This window comes from Macaca nemestrina, chromosome 7 (assembly GCF_043159975.1).
Source record: "Macaca nemestrina isolate mMacNem1 chromosome 7, mMacNem.hap1, whole genome shotgun sequence".
Taxonomy (NCBI): Eukaryota; Metazoa; Chordata; class Mammalia; order Primates; family Cercopithecidae; genus Macaca; species Macaca nemestrina.
The window spans coordinates 53,640,150-53,660,596 of NC_092131.1; the positions used below are offsets into that span (position 1 = coordinate 53,640,150).

At 38.9% G+C, this 20,447-nt stretch overlaps 1 protein-coding gene across 2 annotated transcripts; it reads left to right on the forward strand.

Annotated features, from left to right (window-relative positions):
- Positions 1-659: 659 nt before the first annotated feature.
- Positions 660-18,897, forward strand: LOC105481797 (cornichon family member 1). 2 transcript variants are annotated; one of them, XM_011741540.3, is made up of 6 exons: positions 660-837; positions 6,066-6,134; positions 6,375-6,422; positions 10,285-10,397; positions 12,070-12,213; positions 14,626-15,532. In XM_011741540.3, the coding sequence occupies exons 1-6, from the start codon at positions 757-759 to the stop codon at positions 14,651-14,653; spliced, it is 483 nt and encodes a 160-aa protein (XP_011739842.1). In that variant the 5' UTR covers positions 660-756; the 3' UTR covers positions 14,654-15,532. The 2 variants fall into 2 exon arrangements, with proteins under 2 accessions (XP_011739842.1, XP_011739843.1); XM_011741541.3 differs by lacking the exon at positions 6,375-6,422 and having other exon boundaries at positions 668-837; positions 14,626-18,897.
- The last annotated feature ends 1,550 nt before the right edge of the window (positions 18,898-20,447 follow it).

Below are 20,447 nucleotides of genomic sequence, written 5' to 3' on the forward strand. Positions count from 1 at the left end.
TGAGCTCCGTAATGAAGCATATAAGGCCCTCTAAGATCTGATCCCTTGCTGATTCATTTCTAATTCACACCACTGTCTTGCACTTATGTTCCATTAATACAGAATTGCTGCTGGTTTCACCTGAGACACGAAGCTTTAGTTTTCTTTTCTTTTTTCCATCTCTGTGCGTTTCCTCATTCTGCACCGTTTCCTTGGACTGCCAGTTCTACCTTCGTTTTGCCTGGAGAACTTCTGCTCCTCATCTAAGGCCAACTTAGGAAACACCTACAGCAGGAATCCTGCCTAAATGCTCCCGGGCGGGCTGGCTGTCCTTCTTCGACCTTTCAGAACATCCCACACACATCCGTTTACAGAGTTATAATAAAGTAATTATTTATTTAGGTGTTCATTTCCGGCACTATACTAAGTTCTTTCAGTGCAGGTACTATCTTATTCATCTTTGTATGTGAAGCGAGAAACGCGGTACCTGTAACAAACTAGGCACTCATTCAATAAATATTTGTTGAAAAAATAAACGCGAGGAGGAAGGAAAAATAATCAACTGTGCGGACAATGTCAGTGCAACGCAGACTCCGGCCATCAGAGGGCGCCGGGGCGGCTGGGCTGGTGCGCAGGCGCGCTGAGAGGGCTGGCGCCGAGGCGGTATCGGCGGCGGTCGTGGCTGTGGCCGGGGGAAGTGAATGGTTTTACCCAGAGGGCCCTGCGCCGCCTTTCTCCGCTGGCACCGGCGCTGCTCCCTGCTCCTCCTCCCTAACCATGGCGTTCACGTTCGCGGCCTTCTGCTACATGCTGGCGCTGCTGCTCACTGCCGCGCTCATCTTCTTCGCCATTTGGCACGTGAGTAGCCGGGGCTGTGGGAGGGAGGGCGAGGCGGCAGCGCAGCTTCTTTTCGCCCGGGGCTCGCGGTCGGGGCCGCCACGGCGGCGGGTGGTTTGCTCGCCTGGGTTGCGGTCCGGCTGGTGCGGGCCGCGCGGCGTAGGGTCTGCGCGCCATCCATCCGCGGTCTGGGGGCCGCGGGTACTGGAGGAGCCTGGGCGCGCGGTCGCCCGGTGGATGCGCCCGCGGTGTCTTGGCACAGGCCGCGCGCACCGCTACTCCTCCCGGGCTGGGTGGGGCGGCCGCGGTCCAGGCGGGCCCCTGCGGTTCCGCGCTGCGCTCTCACCGACCTCTGCTGGCCCGCGGCCCCACATCCCCGTATCCCCGCATCCCCGTATCCCTGCATCCCCGGAGAGGATGTCAACGGCGCGGTGATACGGGCGTAGTGTGAATGAAGTTTTCCTAATTTTTGTTAATATAGATTGGCTTTCTTTTAGGGTTTCCACAGAACTGTGGCCAAAATGTAACCTACTTAGGGTGAATTTCCAACTCTACTTCTCAGCACTTGTTGGGTGCTCTTCAAATCAAATTACTTTTTTTTTTTTCTTTTTCCAGATTGTTGTTTCCTGGTGAACTTTGATGCAAGTTCGATTGATTACTTTGTTGATTGCATGTCCGCGTTTCCCCCCCAAATCATACTTTGACCGCTGGAATTTCAACCGGCAGCCTTCCAAGCCACCCTTATATTCAGGATTGCTTGATTTAGTAGAGGGGGTTTTCTTTGATTTTGAGTTGCTCAGAAACCTTAAGCTTTTCGAGGGCGGTATTTATTTCTGTTACACACATCATCATCACTGTTGCAGGGTGGAAGCACAGCATTACTGGTCCAAAGTCGTAAGTTCCCAGCGACATAGTTCTACAGAGATTTTTAAGAATTTCTGTTGCTTTAGCACAAAATTAAAAGCATTGAGAGCCCTCTGGAAATCATTCATTAAAAATTTATCTCATACTTGCTTCTCTTTTCCCCGTATTCCAGTACCTTCTCCTATACTGCTTTTAATTTGAATGAACACGTTCACTCTTATGTAGATTTTAAGTCAGGTTTCATCATGCCCGTAACAAGGATTTCTATGAAACATAAGGAGGGGCAGAATGTTTCAATAGCAGCAGCGTCTTATGCAAAAAAAATCTCGAAAGTGGAAGCATATCACAATCCATTCTTTTTGCTAAGCAGTGTGGTTATGTTTATAATTATTTTAGGACCTGACTGCTTATTGTAATCAGGAATACTTACGTAGGCTATTAACTGTGTCAGAAATAACTGCTAACTCAGAATGCTTGTCAGTAAGAGCCAGTAATTTGAAGAGCATCTTCAGCTCTGCTTTGGTGGGAGGACAATACCAAAGATAATTTGGGATACAGACTAGCTCAGCCTTAGTAAGCCTGTGATGAAAATGTGTGGTTCCATGGCTGGGCGCGGTGGCTCACGCCTGTAATCCCAGCACTTTGGGAGGCGGAGGCGGGAGGATCACGAGGTCAGGAGTTCGAGACCAGCCTGGCCAACATGGTGAAACACTGTCTCTATTAAAAATACAAAAAAATTAGCCAGGCGTGGTGATGGGCGCCTGTAATCCCAGCTACTCGGGAGGCTAAGGTGGAGGAGAATCGCTTGAACCCGGGAGGCAAAGGTTGCAGTGAGCCGAGATGGCGCCACTGCACTCCATCCTGGGCCAAGACTCCCTCTCAGAAAAAAAAAAAAAAAAAAAAAAAAAAAGACAATGTGTGGTTCCATTCCATCTGTAGATGTAGCTTTAAGTCACTCTCTGCTTGATGGGTATTCCTTTTTTCTGGAATGAGGGGGATTCTTAGAGCTCTGGGGTAGCCTTTTCCACATTTGTACGTTTTGGACCAAGTAGTGTTTGGCTTACGGAAAACCTGAACTGCACTTTCAAAAAATGGGTAATTTAATTTCAGCTTCGAAACAAATGCGTGTCTGGGCGAAGTAAATAATTTTAAGTCGTGTTATAGAATTAAAAAAAACATTGTACCACAGATTCGTGGAGAGCTTTTATGCTTAGGGATTTCTTCATTCGGAGACTTAGTATCCTTTTGGAAACAATTCTAAATAGATAGTTTTAATTTTTCTGTTATCCATATATCCTTATGTTTATCATCTTAGGTAGTATCTTAGTCCATTTGTGTTGCTATAAAGGAATACGGGGAGGCTGAGTAATTTACAAAGAAAAAAGATGTTTATTTACCTCAGGATTCTGCTGGCTGTAAGACTGGGCATCGGGTGAAAGCCTCAGCTTGCTTCCACTCATGGTGGGGGAATAGTGTATAGAGATCCCATAGTGAGAGGAAGCAAAGGAAAAAGAAGGGGAGGTGCCAGGCGCTGTTTACTAGCCAGTTCTCTTGGGTACTAATAGTAGAACTCACTTATTCCCTCCAAGATGACACCAAACCATTCATGAGGAATCTGCTCCCATGACCCAAACACCTCCCGTTAGATTTCCCCCTCCAACATTGGGGATCAGATTTCAACCTGAGATTTGGAGAAGTTAAACCAAACTCTAGCAGGTAGTTGAAGTAACTTTCAGAAGACTCATTTTACAATTTTTAAATTACATTCCAAAAATCTTATTTACTTTAATCACTGTATTAGAGAATGTTTTTTATGCTGACGATTATATCTGTCAATTTAGTCCTAATTCATGTGATTGATGCTCTGTGGAGAAGAGTCGGGAGCATAGATTGTTTGAAAACTTAAAAGTTTAGAAGTCATTCCTTAAAGATGTGTAACAAGTTGGAAGGTATCCTGAATTGTGTACTTGGGCATCATTAGGGATTTATCTGTTTTATTTTTGTTATACTTCTGTGGGAAATTTTGTGGGTGTCTTTGCTCAGCCACATAGCTGCAAAAAGATTTGAAAACCATTAATTTAAGAGTCTTCTCAGAAGAGTTTCGAAAACCCTAACCTATAGCACTCAAAGAGAAACCCATTCAACAACATACTTAAAAGATCCCTTGTAGCTGGGCACGGAGGCTTATACCTGTAATCCCAGCACTTTGGGAAGCCAAGGCAGGCGGATCACCTGAGCTCAGGAGTTTGAGACCGGTCTGGGCAACATGGTAAAATCCCATCTCTACAAAAAATCCAAAAATTAGCCAGTCGTGGTGGCATGCAACTGTAGTCCCGGCTACTCCGGAGGCTGAGGCAGGAGAATCATTTGAGCCGAGGAGGTGGAGGTTGCAGTGATCCGAGATTGTGCCACTGCACTCCAGCCTGGGTGACAGAGTAAGACCCTGTCTCACAAAAAAAAAAAAAAAAAAAAAAAAAAAAAATTCTCTTGAAGTCACCTGAAGAAAATATCCAATTAAATGTCAGTTTTAAAGACAGGTTTTGTATTCTGTTAAGTTGAATCTTGTTATTGACAAATACTTGTGATTATGATCCTTGTCTTGAGCTTTATTACTAAAATGTATTGGGGATATATACCACGGCTGACATCAAGTAGCTGACTAATCATGTCCATAAGTAATCAGATATTAGTATTTTCTAATTACACACACACACACACACACATATATATATATATATATATATATTTTTTTTTTTTTTTTTTGAGACAGAGTCTCGCTCTGTCGCCCAGGCTGGAGTGCAGTGCCGGATCTCAGCTCACTGCAAGCTCCGCCTCCCGGGTTTACGCCATTCTCCTGCCTCAGCCTCCCGAGTAGCTGGGACTACAGGTGCCCGCCACCTCGCCCGGCTAGTTTTTTTGTACTTTTTAGTAGAGACGGGGTTTCACCGTGTTCGCCAGGATGGTCTCGATCTCCTGACCTCGTGACCCGCCCGTCTCGGCCTCCCAAAGTGCTGGGATTACAGGCTTGAGCCACCGCGCCCGGCCTCACATTTATATTTTTAACATTTGTGTTAGGTGTCATTAGCCAAGGGAAATCCCTTCTGGTGAGTTCTGCACTTTTTTTTTTTAATCCCAAGTGCGATTTTTTTCACCCCTTCCTTCCATTTAATGTTTATTGAGCACTTACCTATGTGCCAGGCACTATTTTATATTTTAGGCCCTGGGACATAATAGTAAATATAACAATCTTTGTTCTTTTAGAGATTACATTCTAATGTTTTATTATTTTCCTTCTATTGCTATTTGGTTGGAGTTTTTATTCGGGCAGGTTGTTGAATTTTATAGAACTCTAGAAATTAAACCATCTTTTTATAAAACTAAATTTTAACAGGGAAATAAACAGTCATGTTAAAAGATGGAAATATGTAACTTTACTGATTACTGATAATATTGAGCAACACTTTGACATGTAAAGATACTATTCCTAACTCATTAGGGGAAGGGTAGCTTAGGTTGTGTGTACCTGGGATGAGTAGTGTTAGCAACTAACATGGCTCCCCCATCAACTTGCTGCCTTTGTCTTCTTTCTTTGACACCTGAAATGATGCCACAAAGTGATGCATAGCCCCTATTTTGACTCTTAACGTACATTCTAGTGACCCTTGAGGTTGAAGACACATTCCTCCAGAGTGTGGACAGAAGCATCCTTACAAATGTATGTGTTTGTGCACAAATGGGAACAAATTGAAGAGTTAAAATCCATCTCTAGTGTCCCACTGAGCACTGTGCCAAGGGAGGAGGAGCATGCACAGATAAATAAAAATGGTCCTTCTCCCTGAGAATGTAGAGGGGAGGACAGACTTGTGTGTAAATACCACACTCATGGCAATGAGAAAAGCCATATTGATGGCATTATAGAGTCCCATGCTGTGTGGAGATGTGGACAGGGATGCAATTACTTCTGCCCAGAGGAGTTAGGAAAACCTACAGAAAGAAATTGGCATAGGAAGGTTTTTTTTTTTTTTTTTTTGGATAAAGAGGAATTTGGATAAACAGTTGAAACGACTTTTCTACTCAGAAGATTATTTCAAGTAGAGATAAGTTGAAATAACTTGAGCAGAGGCATTGAAGAAATTGAAAATTGGAGGTATTTATTACAGTGATACCAAATTTTAGTGATACTGAGATAAGAATGTTTTCACTTCTTTAAATTGGATTCTGGCTCTTCTTTTTGTCATATATGAGTTTAGTATAAATTGGTATTTGTGATCTTGGTGTACTTTTGTTCTTGTTTTATTAACTTTAGTAATTATTTGAATATGGGGCAGGTTTGTTGCTGTTTTTAATTAAAGTGAGTGTTCCTAACTGTTTTAATTTTATTTTAGATTATAGCATTTGATGAGCTGAAGACTGATTACAAGAATCCTATAGACCAGTGTAATACCCTGAATCCCGTAAGTTATAATATAGGATTTATCTTTAGATTTTAAAAAATATATTTGTTTTTAACTTGATGTAATTTGAAAATGGCCAGTATTCTGAGTAGCATAATATATTTGTACTTTTTGAAGTAGGCAGAAGTTAAAAAATCTTTTTCCTGTCATGCTTGACTATTCTATTATTAATCTGCTGGTGGTCTTGTCAGCTGTCATACTAACATTCTTCCAATCTGCTTTTTACATTGTCGGCCAAAGACAGTTGAAAAGGTCAAAAAGATTAAAAGAGTCAAAATTGCATTAAAGGTGTGTACTGCTTTTTAGTTTAATGTTTTAATGCTATATTCATTTCATGGGGAGGGTTAGGGCATTTGTATTTGTAATGTTTTGTTCAGTGTGCTCGTTCATATGCCTGTTGAGGTTTATGATTTCATGAAATTTCATATTTTATGCAAATATATGCTTGCTAGCCCGGTCAAGTAGGGAAAGCTGTTAAATGCGTATGCGTTTTTTTTATGTTATAGCCATAGGCACTTCTATGTGAAATTATTTAGTGCAGTACTTGAAAGTTGGTTAACATAAAATGACTAATAGATGGTGAGATGATTCTCGGGTTGTGACTTATGGTGAGGTAGTATGTGAGTGACATCTTTAGTATGGACTTATCTGCCATATCTAGTTTGTCTTTGGTTTGCATATTCTGGAATAAATGAGTCATTCTTTCAGCTGATGTTTATTCAGAGCCTGTTAGGTGGATACCTCTGTTCTGGGGGCTCTGGGATCTCACAGTAATGCCATTCTTTGGACTTAAGGTGCCATAATTTTGTAGATAACAATTTGTATACAAATGTCTACGTAGTTATTTCTAGTGTGTATTTACTTTCTATTTCTGAAACAGGCCTGAAGTTCTGAGCCATCACGAATTTAGTGCTAATGTAGCTCCATTGTGCTTGGGGTGTTTGAAAAAATATATATGTATGTATTTTAAAATTTTCTTTTGAGATGGTGGGGGGGATCTCTCTATATTGCCCAGGCTCGTATCAAACTCCTGGGTCAAGTGATCCTCCTGCCTCAACTTCCTGGGTAGCTGGGATTACAGGCGCACACCAAGGTACCCAGCTTGTTTTTTGTATTTTTGAATGCATTTAGGAAGATTCTCCTTTAGCCTGTGTATTTGATTGTGCCTGATTGGTCAGGAATTGAATGGTTGGTTGTTTATAAGAAAGCCATCGGTATGTCTTCAAGAAATAAAATACAGTAATTCAGCTTTAAAAATTACTTAACGAAGGGGAGAGTTTGTGTAGATTTTAGTTGTCTAGCATACTAGTGTATTAGCACTAGTGTGCTAGAGGGATTTTATTTGGAAAAGCATCTAGAAAGTTAGTCTGGTACTTTATTATTGTTTCCTAGATAACTGTGGATGGTGGAAGAGATTTCTAGTTTGTCTTTAGAGAACTGTTACAGTAAGAGTTGATGTAGGTACAATTAAAAGTATTAACTTATTAGCTGTTTCTTTGCTGTTATGAAACAAGATATGAGTAGATGAATTTGCCTTCTGTTGGAAAGTAGTAAGTGTTAATTGTAAAACATTTTAACCTAAGTAGTTGAAGTTGTTACCAGGAAATGAAGAAACCGAAATTTCCCCTTTTGATAGCTGTTTATTAATAGTGTTCTATGCTGTTTGTCTTTTCATTACTTCGAATAACCAAATGATGATGAAGGTAAAAATATCTGAAATCAGATGAGGATTTTCCTGGGTGCTAGGCTCTGTGCTAAGCACTTTGCCTGAATTTTTAAATTTAATTCTTATGACACTCCTGAGGTAGGTATATTGTTATCTCATGAATAGGAGAGTAAACTGAAGCTTTGCCAGGTTAAAGCACTTTGCCGAAGGTTATACAGCTAAGATAGAGTCAGCATTTGAACTCAAGACAGCCTAATTTTTGAAGCTCAAACTCTTGTATTTTCCTAATGTATTGTAAATTTAGGAGGGACTGGTTTCATTTTAACAGGTAATGTGCGATTCCTGGCTTTTCTTAATGGAAAGAAATTCTCACTGAGAAGAGACATGTGCTTGGGACATCCTAATGCTGCAGGAGGTTGAAGGCCATTTTTATAGCAGCACAGGTTGCCTTTTGGATAGGGTGCCGATAATTGGCTGAATAGCAGTGCATCTGACAGTTTTCCCTATTTAAATTTGTTTTGACAGTTCTGCCAAAGTATGGGGGAAGACAAATATCACCATTTTTTAAATTGTGAACTTTAACAAGAGAATATTATGTTTTGCATGTTTAAATACTATCATTTCAGCTATATTTGCATGAGGTATTTTTTCTGGATACTAGTTTCTGTTTGAACCTTGGTTCCTAAATGGAATAATTTTTGTGTCACTTAAGGGGAAATTTTGTCATTAAAGAATGCTCGGAGAGGGTTGGTTTTTAAGAGAGATGGGTAGTAAATGTTTCTGGACTCCTTTTGAGGAGAAGGGAGGGAATAACATTTGTTTCATATTAGAACTGGTAGAGTTGTAGGTTATCTTTATTAACACTTTTTATTAAAGTATATTAAGAGCGGGAGGGGGTTATGCTTTCTTCAAAATCATTCTTTCCATACTTCAGTCTGTAAGTGTAGGGTAAAACCTTGCATGATGATTTGTCTGTTAGATATCAGTTGGCTTTTTAGGGCTGAAATAGGCTTATTATATTTTAGAGACAACATCTGTAATTTAAACAAGTATTACAAAAGCAACTGTAGTGGAATTCTTAATAAAATGTATGTTTTTCATGGTTTGTTCTGGTTATAGTCCTTGAGTTTCGGAGTCCTATAGCCATTTTCTTGTTTAGAGAACTTTGATCTTAAATAGATGCTGGCTTAAATGTTATTTAGAAGTTTATGTACATATGCAGAGTTTATCTTTTATTATAATGTTTAAGTTTGTAGAAAGTATTTGGTTAGTGGTATAGATTAGTTGTTTACCTGGATTTTATCTAAAATAGTATTCATTAAAAAGCCCCTTCTACAGCTTTAAATTGGAGAGAGTAATTTGGGAGTATGAGAAAATGGGCCTGAGTATATAGTATGATTACAATCTCTACAGCCATGGTTTCCCCTCAGGAGTGAGCTGATGATGATAAGTATTCACATGATTTCCATTTGGTATGAAGTAAACATTTGAGAAACTGGCTTTGTAGCTGTGACTTATAGGAGATACTTTGGCTGAAACTTGCAATGAGAGGTGTTGGTATTTTTATTTCACAAAGTTCTCAGGCTGAAATCATTAGGATGGGAAAGATAATTTAAAATAAAGCATTAACTTGTGGTCATTTTATAAAAAGCATTTTGCTTGATTAATTTTTCTTCACTTAATACTACCTACTACCAAAAGGTTTATTTTGTTTTTGGGTTCTGAGCTTCTACTGGTCTTCTGTTGTGTCTTACCTTTTTGTTGGCAAGCAGGCGTAAAGAAACGGAAAGGCCACCTAAGAATGAGAACTTGGGAACCTGGAAAATCCTAATTTCATGGTTAAGAACTCAGTCTTTTCCCTCCTACATTGCAGAAAGCAAATCTTTTACATTTGTGCATATTAGTGTTCTTCCCCCCACTGTGCTGAGATTATTGGCTGATTGGCTTTCCATTAAAAACTTACTTCTGTGGGAATGCGATGTGGTTTGCTAAATATTGTGTATGTAGCATTTCTGGTTTCTGTTAAAGGCTTAAAAACACCGATGTGTAAAATTCTAAAGGGGAGTTTTGTTTCTGTGGAACTTTTAATATGTTGCATGTGATCAGATATCTCATTTTTGTACTTCTATCATTGTTGAATGGTGGAAAGAAAAAGTATTCTAGTTGACTAGCAAATTGTTTAACAGTCTGGGTGGTAACTTTGTATAATTTGATCTATTACTCTAAGAATTTGAGCTTTAAATTTTAAGTCATGTATCTTACTATGTTACGTTAGTGCAAGCTATATACTCTGGTCAGTTTGCCTGTAATCCTACTTTTGGTAAAAAGTTAAACATGGAAATAAAACTCAGTAGCATCTTTTATTTCTGAGTCTAAGAAAACAGTGATTTTTCATTATGGAAACTTGGTTGCCACCTGCTTTCCAGATTAGCAGTTAACTTAATGCCGAGGCATTTTGATCACTGGCCTGTGTTTTCCTTCCAGCTTGTACTCCCAGAGTACCTCATCCACGCTTTCTTCTGTGTCATGTTTCTCTGTGCAGCGGAGTGGCTTACACTGGGCCTCAACATGCCCCTCTTGGCATATCATATTTGGAGGTAATGTTTAGATACACTTTTAATTTTTTAAAATGAAAACTTAAATATACTGCGGTTGATATGGTTATCTCACATGCTAGTTACCTACATAAAAATGGAAGCTTAGTTGGCATTTATTTTTTAAAAAATCAAGTGGATGAACAAAAACTGTTTCAATACCTCTTACAGAGCTTTATTTTTAAAGGAATTTTTTTAAAAAAGTGAAGTATAACTTAGTGTTTTGCACAAGTCTGAAGTATATAGCTCAATGAATTTTTACATATGTATACACCTGTTAAACCACCACCCAGATCAAGATACACAACAGTTGTGGCCTCCAGAGCATGCACTTGTGTCCCATCTTAGTCAGTTACCCTCCACACCTCCCAAGACCACTGACCTCTATCAACTTAGATTAGCTTTGCTTGTCCTTGAACTGCAGATAAGTCAAAATGTACAGTGTATGTCGAATTTCTTTCTGTGTTTATGACTAACTTAGGTTATTTGTAAAAGGTAATATTTTTAACTTCCATAGTTATATCTGCAGTATATAGAGTTAGAAGTTTTTGTTTTAAATAGGCATGTCAAAACCTTATTGCCCTTGATTTTAGGAGATATATACTGAAGAAATATTTAGGAGTAAAGTGGTATCAGGTCTACAATGGACTCTGAAATGATTCAGAAAAAAATGTACTTGGCGTACGCCTGTAATCCCAGCACTTTGGGAGGCCGAGGTGGGTGGATCCACGAGGTCAGGAGTTCAAGACCAGCCTGGCCAAGATGGTGAAACCCTGTCTCTACTAAAAATACAAAAATTAACCAGTCATGGTGGCGGGCGCCTGTAATCCCAGCTACTTTGGAGGCTGAGGCAGAGAATTGCTTCAGGCTAGGAGGTGGAGTTTGCAAGATCGTGCCAGTGCACTGCAGCCTGGGCAACAGAGCGAGACTCCATCTCAAAAAAAAAAAAAAAAAAAAGAAAAAATTTACTCAGGGCCAGGTGCAATGGCTCATCCCTGCAATCCCAGCACTTTGAGAGACTGAGGCAGGTGGATCACTTGAGCCTAGGAGTTGGAGAACAGACTGGGCAACATGGCAAAATCCCCTCTCTACAAAAAATACAAAAAAATTAGCTAAGCATGGTGGTGTGTGCCTGTAGTCCCCGCTACTTGGGAGGCTTGAGGCAGAAGGATTGCTTGAGCCCAGGAGTCTGAGATTGTGGTGAGCCAAGATTGTACCACTGTATTCCAGCCTGGGTGACAGGGTAAGACGCTGTCTGAAAACAAAACAAAAAAACAATACTCAGAATGAGAAAGAGAAGGATAAAGCAAATATAGTAAAAATGGACATTTGAAATATCTGGGTGAAAGGTTCTTACATCTTTTCTGTAAATCTAAAATTATGTCCAGATAAGTAAAAGCAAAACACCTATTTTCTTTTTACAGTTCTTCCTGTTTTTCTTGGATTTCTGAAAAGGTAGAGACTAGATGAAGCTTGTTTAGCTATCTCATTCTGCTCATTAGGGACTCTACTTTTAAAATTAAGATGGTAAAAGAAAAGCATTTTACCCATAAGTAAAAGAATGCTTCCCTGTGTGGACCACCTTTCGTAACAGATGTTTTAGAAGACAGACTCGCTTTCTTATCTGAACGTTTGCTGCCCTTTCTGAATGCCTAATAGACTGTGTTTATTCCAGGTATATGAGTAGACCAGTGATGAGTGGCCCAGGACTCTATGACCCTACAACCATCATGAATGCAGATATTCTAGCATATTGTCAGAAGGAAGGATGGTGCAAATTAGCTTTTTATCTTCTAGCATTTTTTTACTACCTATACGGGTAAGTTGAAAAGGTAAAATGAAATATGCTTTCACTTGGCTGCTTTAAAAGTTTGCAGGCATTATGGTTTTCACACCTTAAAATCCATTTGAAGAATAACTTAGTGTCTTAAGTGTGCATGGTGCACACCATCAAATTCTCACACACTCAATGTGACCCACACTGGTGCTTATCAAGGCAGTAAACCAGTCTGCTGTCAGAGGCAGAAGGTTTGGTCAGGGATGCTGCTTCCTAAGTTCTCAGACACATTCAGTTGGTAAAGGATGGTCCTCATTCTCTGTGGCAAAGTGATGTCATTGAAGGATAGGGATGTGTGAGTTTGCAGGTTTCTGCTTGTCTTTAGGGTCTCTCCCGACATTATGTTTCATTTTTTCTTTATCATTCTTCATAAGTGGTGTGCTCTGCCCTTTATTTTCTGATTTGCTTGATTTGAGTGGTATGAATGAAATAAGTAGTTCTACCTTACAGGGTGGTGCAGTTTCTGATTTTTTTCCTTTTTGTTTTGAGACGGAGTCTCTGTCGCTCAGGCTGGAGTGCAGTGGCATGATCTCTGCTCACTGCACCCTCCGCCCCACCAGGTTCAAGCAATTTCTCTGCTTCAGCCTCCTGAGTAGCTGGGATTACAGGCGTGTACCACCACCCCTGGCTAATTTTTGTATTTTTAGTTGAGAAGGAGTTTCACCATGTTGGCCAGGCTGGTCTTGAACTCCTGACCTCAGGTGATCTGCCCACCTTGGCTTCCCAAAGTACTGGGATTACAGGCATAAGCCATCACGCCCGGCCTGATTTTTTTTCCTTTTATACTCTGATGGACTCATTGTTCCTCTAGGTCAGGATTTCTCAACTTCGGCACTGTTGACAGTCTGGGCTATGTGGGAATTTCTGTGGGAAGCTGTCCTGTATATTGTAGGACGTTTAGCAGCATCCCTGGCCTTTACCCACTAGATGCCATTAGTGCCCTCCTGCCCCCCGATGACAACCAAAAAGGTCTCTGGACATTGCCCAGATGTCCCGAGGGGCAAAATTGCCCTGGTTGAGAACCCCTGCTGTAGGTGTGTTGTAGGTTCGGTGAAATGACTGCTTATTACAACTAGAAAAGGGCACTGTTAAATGTAGAATTATATGTTTCTTTAAGCCATGTGAATATGCTTTTACACATCACTTATCTTTCTCGTTTTTTATCAATACATATTCAACTAGAGAGGGCTTTCTCCTTGATTTTCAGAATATTTCCAAAAGAGCTGTAAGCTTTAAAAAACCGGCATAAGGTTCCATTCTCTTTTTCGTTACTTGAAAACTTGCTAAGATAGGCTTATATTCATATTCATATTTCTCTTTATACATAAGTTTCCATCATAGAAAAAGAATGGTTAGACTGAAATTTAGGAAAAAGATATTTTTGGTATTTTTATGCTTTTAGAGGCTATTACTGTGAAAATGAATATCCTTTAGTGCATATGCAGATATTACTCATGTATGAAACAAAGAAATGCTCTGAAAAGTGAAATTCTATGTGTCATTTTAATTTCCTGTTAATTTTCATTTTGTAAGTTTCCATAGCAAATGTCTGGAACAGGGCTGGCATATAATAGGCACTTCAAACATACATGTTGAATGAAAGAAATGAAATGAATGATTGAATAAATGATAAAGTTGGAGATGTGCAGTTGTGGGAAAATGTTCACCGGGATATGGTAGCACCAGGACATTTGTTCTGTTTTAAAGTTGTCTATCAAGCTTGTTCAACTCCTTTGTATTTCTCTTTAGAGATACATGCTTTTTGGACCATGCCCCTATGCCTTTCCCCTATCACTCTATGTAGAATTGCCCTTGGCAGTTCTTAAACCTAAATCAAAAGGTCATTGCCTTTTATTTTGCTGTTTTCCCCCCTTTTCTTTTTTAACTGCTTCCTAAAAGTTGCTAGTGCTTGGAGCCTTTCTCTAATGGGAAAGATCCTTGATTGATCATTCCTTTCTATACAATGGGAATGCAACTGGTACCTGCCTTCTAGGACTGCTTGGAGGATTAAGCGAGATAATGTGTATGAAAGACCTAACGGCAGGTGTGAAGTGAGCCCTCCAGAGATGCTCATTCTATTATTAGACACGACTCCAGAGCGTGTGGTGTTTGGATGGCTTCACTAAGCTCTGATCCCCCATTAAGCTTTCAGCTGTGCTGTTCTACTTGCTAAAATTGGAAAGGGAATAGGGGACAACTACACCACATGCACTGAGCCAAGTCCTATGTTAGGCAAAAGTCCATAAATGCAAATTAAAATCACTGTGAACTTGTCATTAGTCTTTTCATTTTCTGTGATACTAGTTTGCTATATAAAGCATACTCTCTCATGCTCTTGAGTTTTTTTTTTATAATTAGGAATGTTCAAATTAACAGCTTTTTTCTTCTTTTCAGCATGATCTATGTTTTGGTGAGCTCTTAGAACAACACACAGAAGAATTGGTCCAGTTAAGTGCATGCAAAAAGCCACCAAATGAAGGGATTCTATCCAGCAAGATCCTGTCCAAGAGTAGCCTGTGGAATCTGATCAGTTACTTTAAAAAATGACTCCTTATTTTTAAATGTTTCCACATTTTTTGCTTGTGGAAAGACTGTTTTCATATGTTATACTTGGATAAAGAATTTAAATGGAATTACGTATAAATTAATATAAAATGATTACCTCTGGTGTTGACAGGTTTGAACTTGCACTTCTTAAGGAACAGCCATAATCCTCTGAATGATGCATTAATTACTGACTGTCCTAGTACATTGGAAGCTTTTGTTCATAGGAACTTGTAGGGCTCATTTTGGTTTCATTGAAACAGTATCTAATTATAAATTAGCTGTAGATATCAGGTGCTTCTGATGAATTGAAAATGTGTATCTGACTAGTGGGAAACTTCATGGGTTTCCTTATCTGTCATGTAGATGATTATATACGGATCCATTTACAAAAGTAAAAGCGGGAATTTTCCCTTCGACTTGAATATTATCCCTGTATATTGCATGAATGAGAGATTTCCCATATTTCCATTGGAGTAATAAATATACTTGCTTTAATTCTTAAGCATAAGTAAACATGATATAAAAATATATGCTGAATTACTTGTGAAGAATGCATTTAAAGGTATTTTAAATGTGTTTTTATTTGTAAGACATTACTTATTAAGAAATTGGTTATTCTTACTGTTCTAATCTGGTGGTAAAGGTATTCTTAAGAATTTGCAGGTACTTAAGATTTTCAAAACTGAACGAGAGAAAATTGTATAACCATCCTGCTGTTCCTTTAGTGCAATACAATAAAACTCTGAAATTAAGACTCACTTTCAGTGCATTGTTTGAGATTACAAATAGTATTTCTTAAACTTGCTTAATCCATAATAAAGACATGTTGCTGTCATTTTTTTAAAAGTGAAGTACTATGTTATGTTTTTTTCTGAAAAATACCATGCCTAGATCTAAAAAGGAAAATTTTTAAATGCCAAGCTCATCAACCTCTTGTCATTTGACAAGATTCATAAACGTGGATGGCATAGCATCATCATTTCTCTTACCAATTAAGAAAACTTATGGTGGCACTTAAAATATTTTACTTTTATTTTTCCTTTTTGGAACAGTCAGTTTTAAGGTAAAATGGCTTGCAAATTTGAGTTTTTGCCGCTGCTTGTAAGGCAGGTAAATTATGGCTTGCATGTTTTCATAAGCATAAATAAATCTTGTGCTTTATTTGGGATGAGGAAGTTAAGGCATTTGAAAATAAAATAAGTGGTTCGGAAGTTTCTTAAGAGGATCAAAAGAAATAGAACCAATGTATAGAAATTTCACATAATGATCCAGGAAGTCTATGGATGTGTTTGTGGAAATCTTACTCTAATAACTTGTTGGATTAGATGCTGTTTTATTCTCTACTAGTGAAAAATGCTTTATTTCAGTGGTTTCCCATGGTTGGGAGAGAGAGTAGCTGTTAACTGTTCTGGGTAATGGGGGTGAGTATGTTGAGGAAGAGAGGTAGAACCAGAAGAGTGAGGAGACTCGAACCATTCCATAACAAGGAAAGCTTTAAAGACCTGGTATTTTACTGTCTGGAGAACTAGAGGGATCTGACTCTTCGTCAGTTCATGCAACAAATTATTTATTGAGTACTTGCTGGGCTCTCAAGATTCATGCTTTGAGCACAGGCAGTCATTCAGTTTCCAGTCCACCTGATTAGATCAGCATGCACTTATTTTTCTTTCTTGTTCATAAGGACTTTTGATCATGCAAGACCTGGCCAAGTCTATAATCCAGATGGGTTTCCTGGGGCTGTTACTTGAGTATTCCTGTCAAAATATTTTCATGAACCCTGCCTCTCTTAGCAAACACTACTTTCCTTCGTAAGTGTTAACAAACATGCTTTTAATAATCTATTCCAGAATATTCTCCAGGAGTAAGTTTACTGGTTGGAATTTGTGGAAGCCACTTTCTCATGTTTCCCAAATAAGATATGTAGTCCTCAGCTGATTCCTCAGAGATGATTGACAGTGAGTTTCATCCATCTTTGTGGTAGTTTGTTAGTTCCTAGGCATGTAAGTGATTAGAATATTGAGTACCTGTTCTCCTAATATCTACCCACTTTTACCATGTCAGTGTTTTTTGAATTAGATCACTTACCAAGAGAAAGCAGAAACAAAATACTTGAACCTGACAATATCTGACTGCCTCTTTTCATTGCTCTGGATTTATTTTCCACATCAATCTCTTTGGGGTGGCCTAGCCTATTATTCATGTGGGTTCAGCTGAGGCTTGGTTAACCTGGATTTACAATCCAGTTTAAGTTAAACATTCCCTGTTTAGCAACAGCTGTTCACTTGGGTACTCTTTTTTTTTTTTTACCTTATTATAGTTACTTTTGGTATTATGTGCTTTATCTTTAAAAGCTTTCTAGCTCTAGGAAATTGTTTTCCCCATTTGTGTCTATCTGTGGTTATATCTATACCAACAACTTTTTGTTGCTATGGATACCACAGATTGTCCTGAATTAAAACTCTAACATAATAAATGTCTGTTTAGCAGTTACTTTACTGAGTAATAATACTATATCATGGCAATATGGCCCTTTAATACTAAGGAGGTTTAGGGGTAGAAATTATATGAACACTCATATCCAAATGTTATTAATGATATTTGACAGTTTTCTCAATGCTTAATGATATTCCTCACTCCCCATTCCAGGGTAGAGGAGGGTTTGGTTCCAGGCTATGGACAAACTGCTAATTTGTTTGAAGTTTGAATTATTTTTCATGGGAAAGGGAAGTGACAGGAAATGACCAAGGCTATCCACTTTTGACTTGAGTATGGGTCCAGTATTAGTAATGGTTTCCTAGGCTCACTGATTGTACCACAAAATGACAGACCTACCAGTCAATTTCATGTACCCAGATAAGGGTCTCACATGGCAACAAAGTACACAGCAGTTTGCAGTATGTGTCACTTTTAAAGCCAGTTCTGTGTGTTCACCTTGACTACCACTCCTGCTGACAGCTCTCATAGAGCTCTTCTCTGCTCCCCAAATCAGTGTATTTTGAAGCTATGTCAAATATTTACATATAAAGGAAATAAAGTTGTATGTGCTTTGAAACCAGCAAAATATTTTCCTTTGTACAGCACCTCTCTTTTCCTTCTATGTTTATGAATAGAGTTTGTGGAATATTGCCATGGTGTAAATAATGACTTCTGTGTGTCGCTTATACCCTGTGGGGGTGAGCTTTCACTTTAGGTGTGGTTATATCCTAGCAGTGTATCAAGCCCACTCAAATAATGATCTATGTTTAAAAGTATGTGTCTAGTTTACTTATTTATGTCATTTAACATCCATAAATGTGCATCTCTCAATCAGCTGTATGATTGTAAATCAAATTTTGATGGCAAAAATATTCTAAAACAACATTCTTTAGGGGGAAAGAAAAATATGGATATCTTATCTAGCATTGCTTATAAAAGTACTCATGTTCATCCTTTTTGGAAACTATTAATCATGCTAGCCTTAGATCATTTTAAGCTCCTTTGCTCAAATTAGTCATTGATCTGCAGTATGATCAGCAGCTAGTAAGTCTGTGGTACTACCAGGATAGCTTAGAAGATGGTTCTGAATTAATACCTCAGAATGATGTCAAAAGTAAAAGAGTGGCTCTATTGCTAAATATATTGACTAGCTTTTTTATAACAATTTTACTTTGAAATTCAGAGTTCTAAAGCTAAATGTCTAAAAGAAGTAACTGCAGCTTGTTCTGCTGATGTTGGAAAATAGTATTCACCATGTAAGATCTTTGGGGTTGGAGTGAAGGTCTTATCTGCATTAATTTTGTTAATGCACATTGTAGAAGATGTAGAGAACATCTTGACATGCATAAGAATTGCATGTCATAATTTTATTGTGTAGTGCTTTTTCTAAGTATTTACATTTCTTTGGTTACCATGTTCATGTATTCTGGAGAAGTAAAATTTCTTGATTACTAGGCAGACCCTAAAACTACTAAGAGAAACATAGAATGTAGTTAGCTGTCTCTGCTCATGGTTTGTTAATATCTAAGCTAACCTTAATGGTGCTGTACCCGCTGTCCACAGAAAATGCCCTTAAGTATAGCCCTACCTTACTCCTTAGAGCTTATTTTGCTTTTGTATTTAATAAAAATTGTCTTAAATGTTTCCTTGTGTAGTTTATGCATAATGGCTGAGTCTGTGTGTTAATTTCAAATGCCGCTAGTTTGTGTATGACCAGGACTCTGATTCTCTCTCCGCCCTCTTTGCTCATTGGGGCAAAGTTTTGGGGACTATCCCACAGGTGAGGTAGAGAAAATACTTTTCCCTGGAATACTGGAATATTTAACTGGACAATTATATTTTAGTAATTGACATCTCATGTTTCTCTGTTATAGAATAGTTGATGTTTTCCCTTATAGTTAGTATTAAAGTAGTTTAGTCAAGCATTTTAAAAAATTTTTTGATTTTTGTTTGAGACAGGGTCTCACTGTTGTCCAGGCTAGAGTGCAGTGGTGTTATCATGGCTCACTCTACCTCCCTGGGCTCAAGTGATCCTCCCACCTTAGCCTCCCAAGTAGCTGGGACCACAGATGCACACCACGACACCCGGTTAATTTTTGTACTTTTAGTAGAGACAGGGTTTCATCATGTTGCCTAGGCTGCTCTCGAACTCCTGAGGTCAAGCGATTTGCCTGCCTCAGCCTCCCATAAGTGCTGGGATTACAGACATGAGCCACTGTGCCTGGTCTACTGAAGCTTTGTAAATGTAGAGGCTTAAATAGCCCTTGCTGTGGGAATTGAGAGATGCAAATACTTTGAAAATTCAGTTGATTATTAAAGTATTTGATTAATCCATGCCAATATTTTCTCTCCATTTTCCTAAGTATTCATGAATAAGCTATGTACTTTTGTTGAGAGAATGATAATATATATGCTTCTCAATTTACAATGGAATTATCTCTGGACATCGTAAGTTGAAAATGTAAGTCACAAATGCATTTACTACACCTAAACTATCAAGCATCATAGCTTAGCCACCTTAAACATAGTCATAACATTTACGTCAGCCTACAGTTGGGCAAAATAACCTAACACAAAGCCAATATAATAATGTGTTGAATGTCTCAAACATTGTACTGTACTGAAAGTGAAAACAGAATGGTTGTATGAATACTTGAACTACAGTTTCTACTGGATACATATTTCTTTCACATGATTGTAAGGTTGAGAAATCCTAAGTTGAACCATTGTAGATTGGGGACTGTCGGTAAAAGATTGGCTAATGTAAATATCAATGACTATCTAAAGTTTAATAGAAATTGTGATTTTTAAATTGTATATGGTTATAATACAAAAATCATGAAGAAGGCCAATCTATTACAGCGTGTACTTAAAAAAAATGCCTTTCTTGGGCCGGGCACGGGGGCCCACGCCTGTAATCCCAGCACTTTGGGAGGCCGGGGCGGGCAGATCAGGAGGTCAGGAGATTGAGACCATCCTGGCTAACACAGTGAAACCCCGCGTCTACTAAAAATACAAAAAAAAAAATTAGCCGGGCGTGGTGGCGGGCGCCTGTAGTCCCAGCTACTTGGGAGAGGCAGGAAAATTGCCTGAACCCCAGAGGCGGCGGTTGCAGTGAGCCGAGATTGCGCCACTGCACTCCAGGCTGGGCGACAGAGTGAGACTCTGTCTCAAAAAAAAACCTTTCTTGCTAT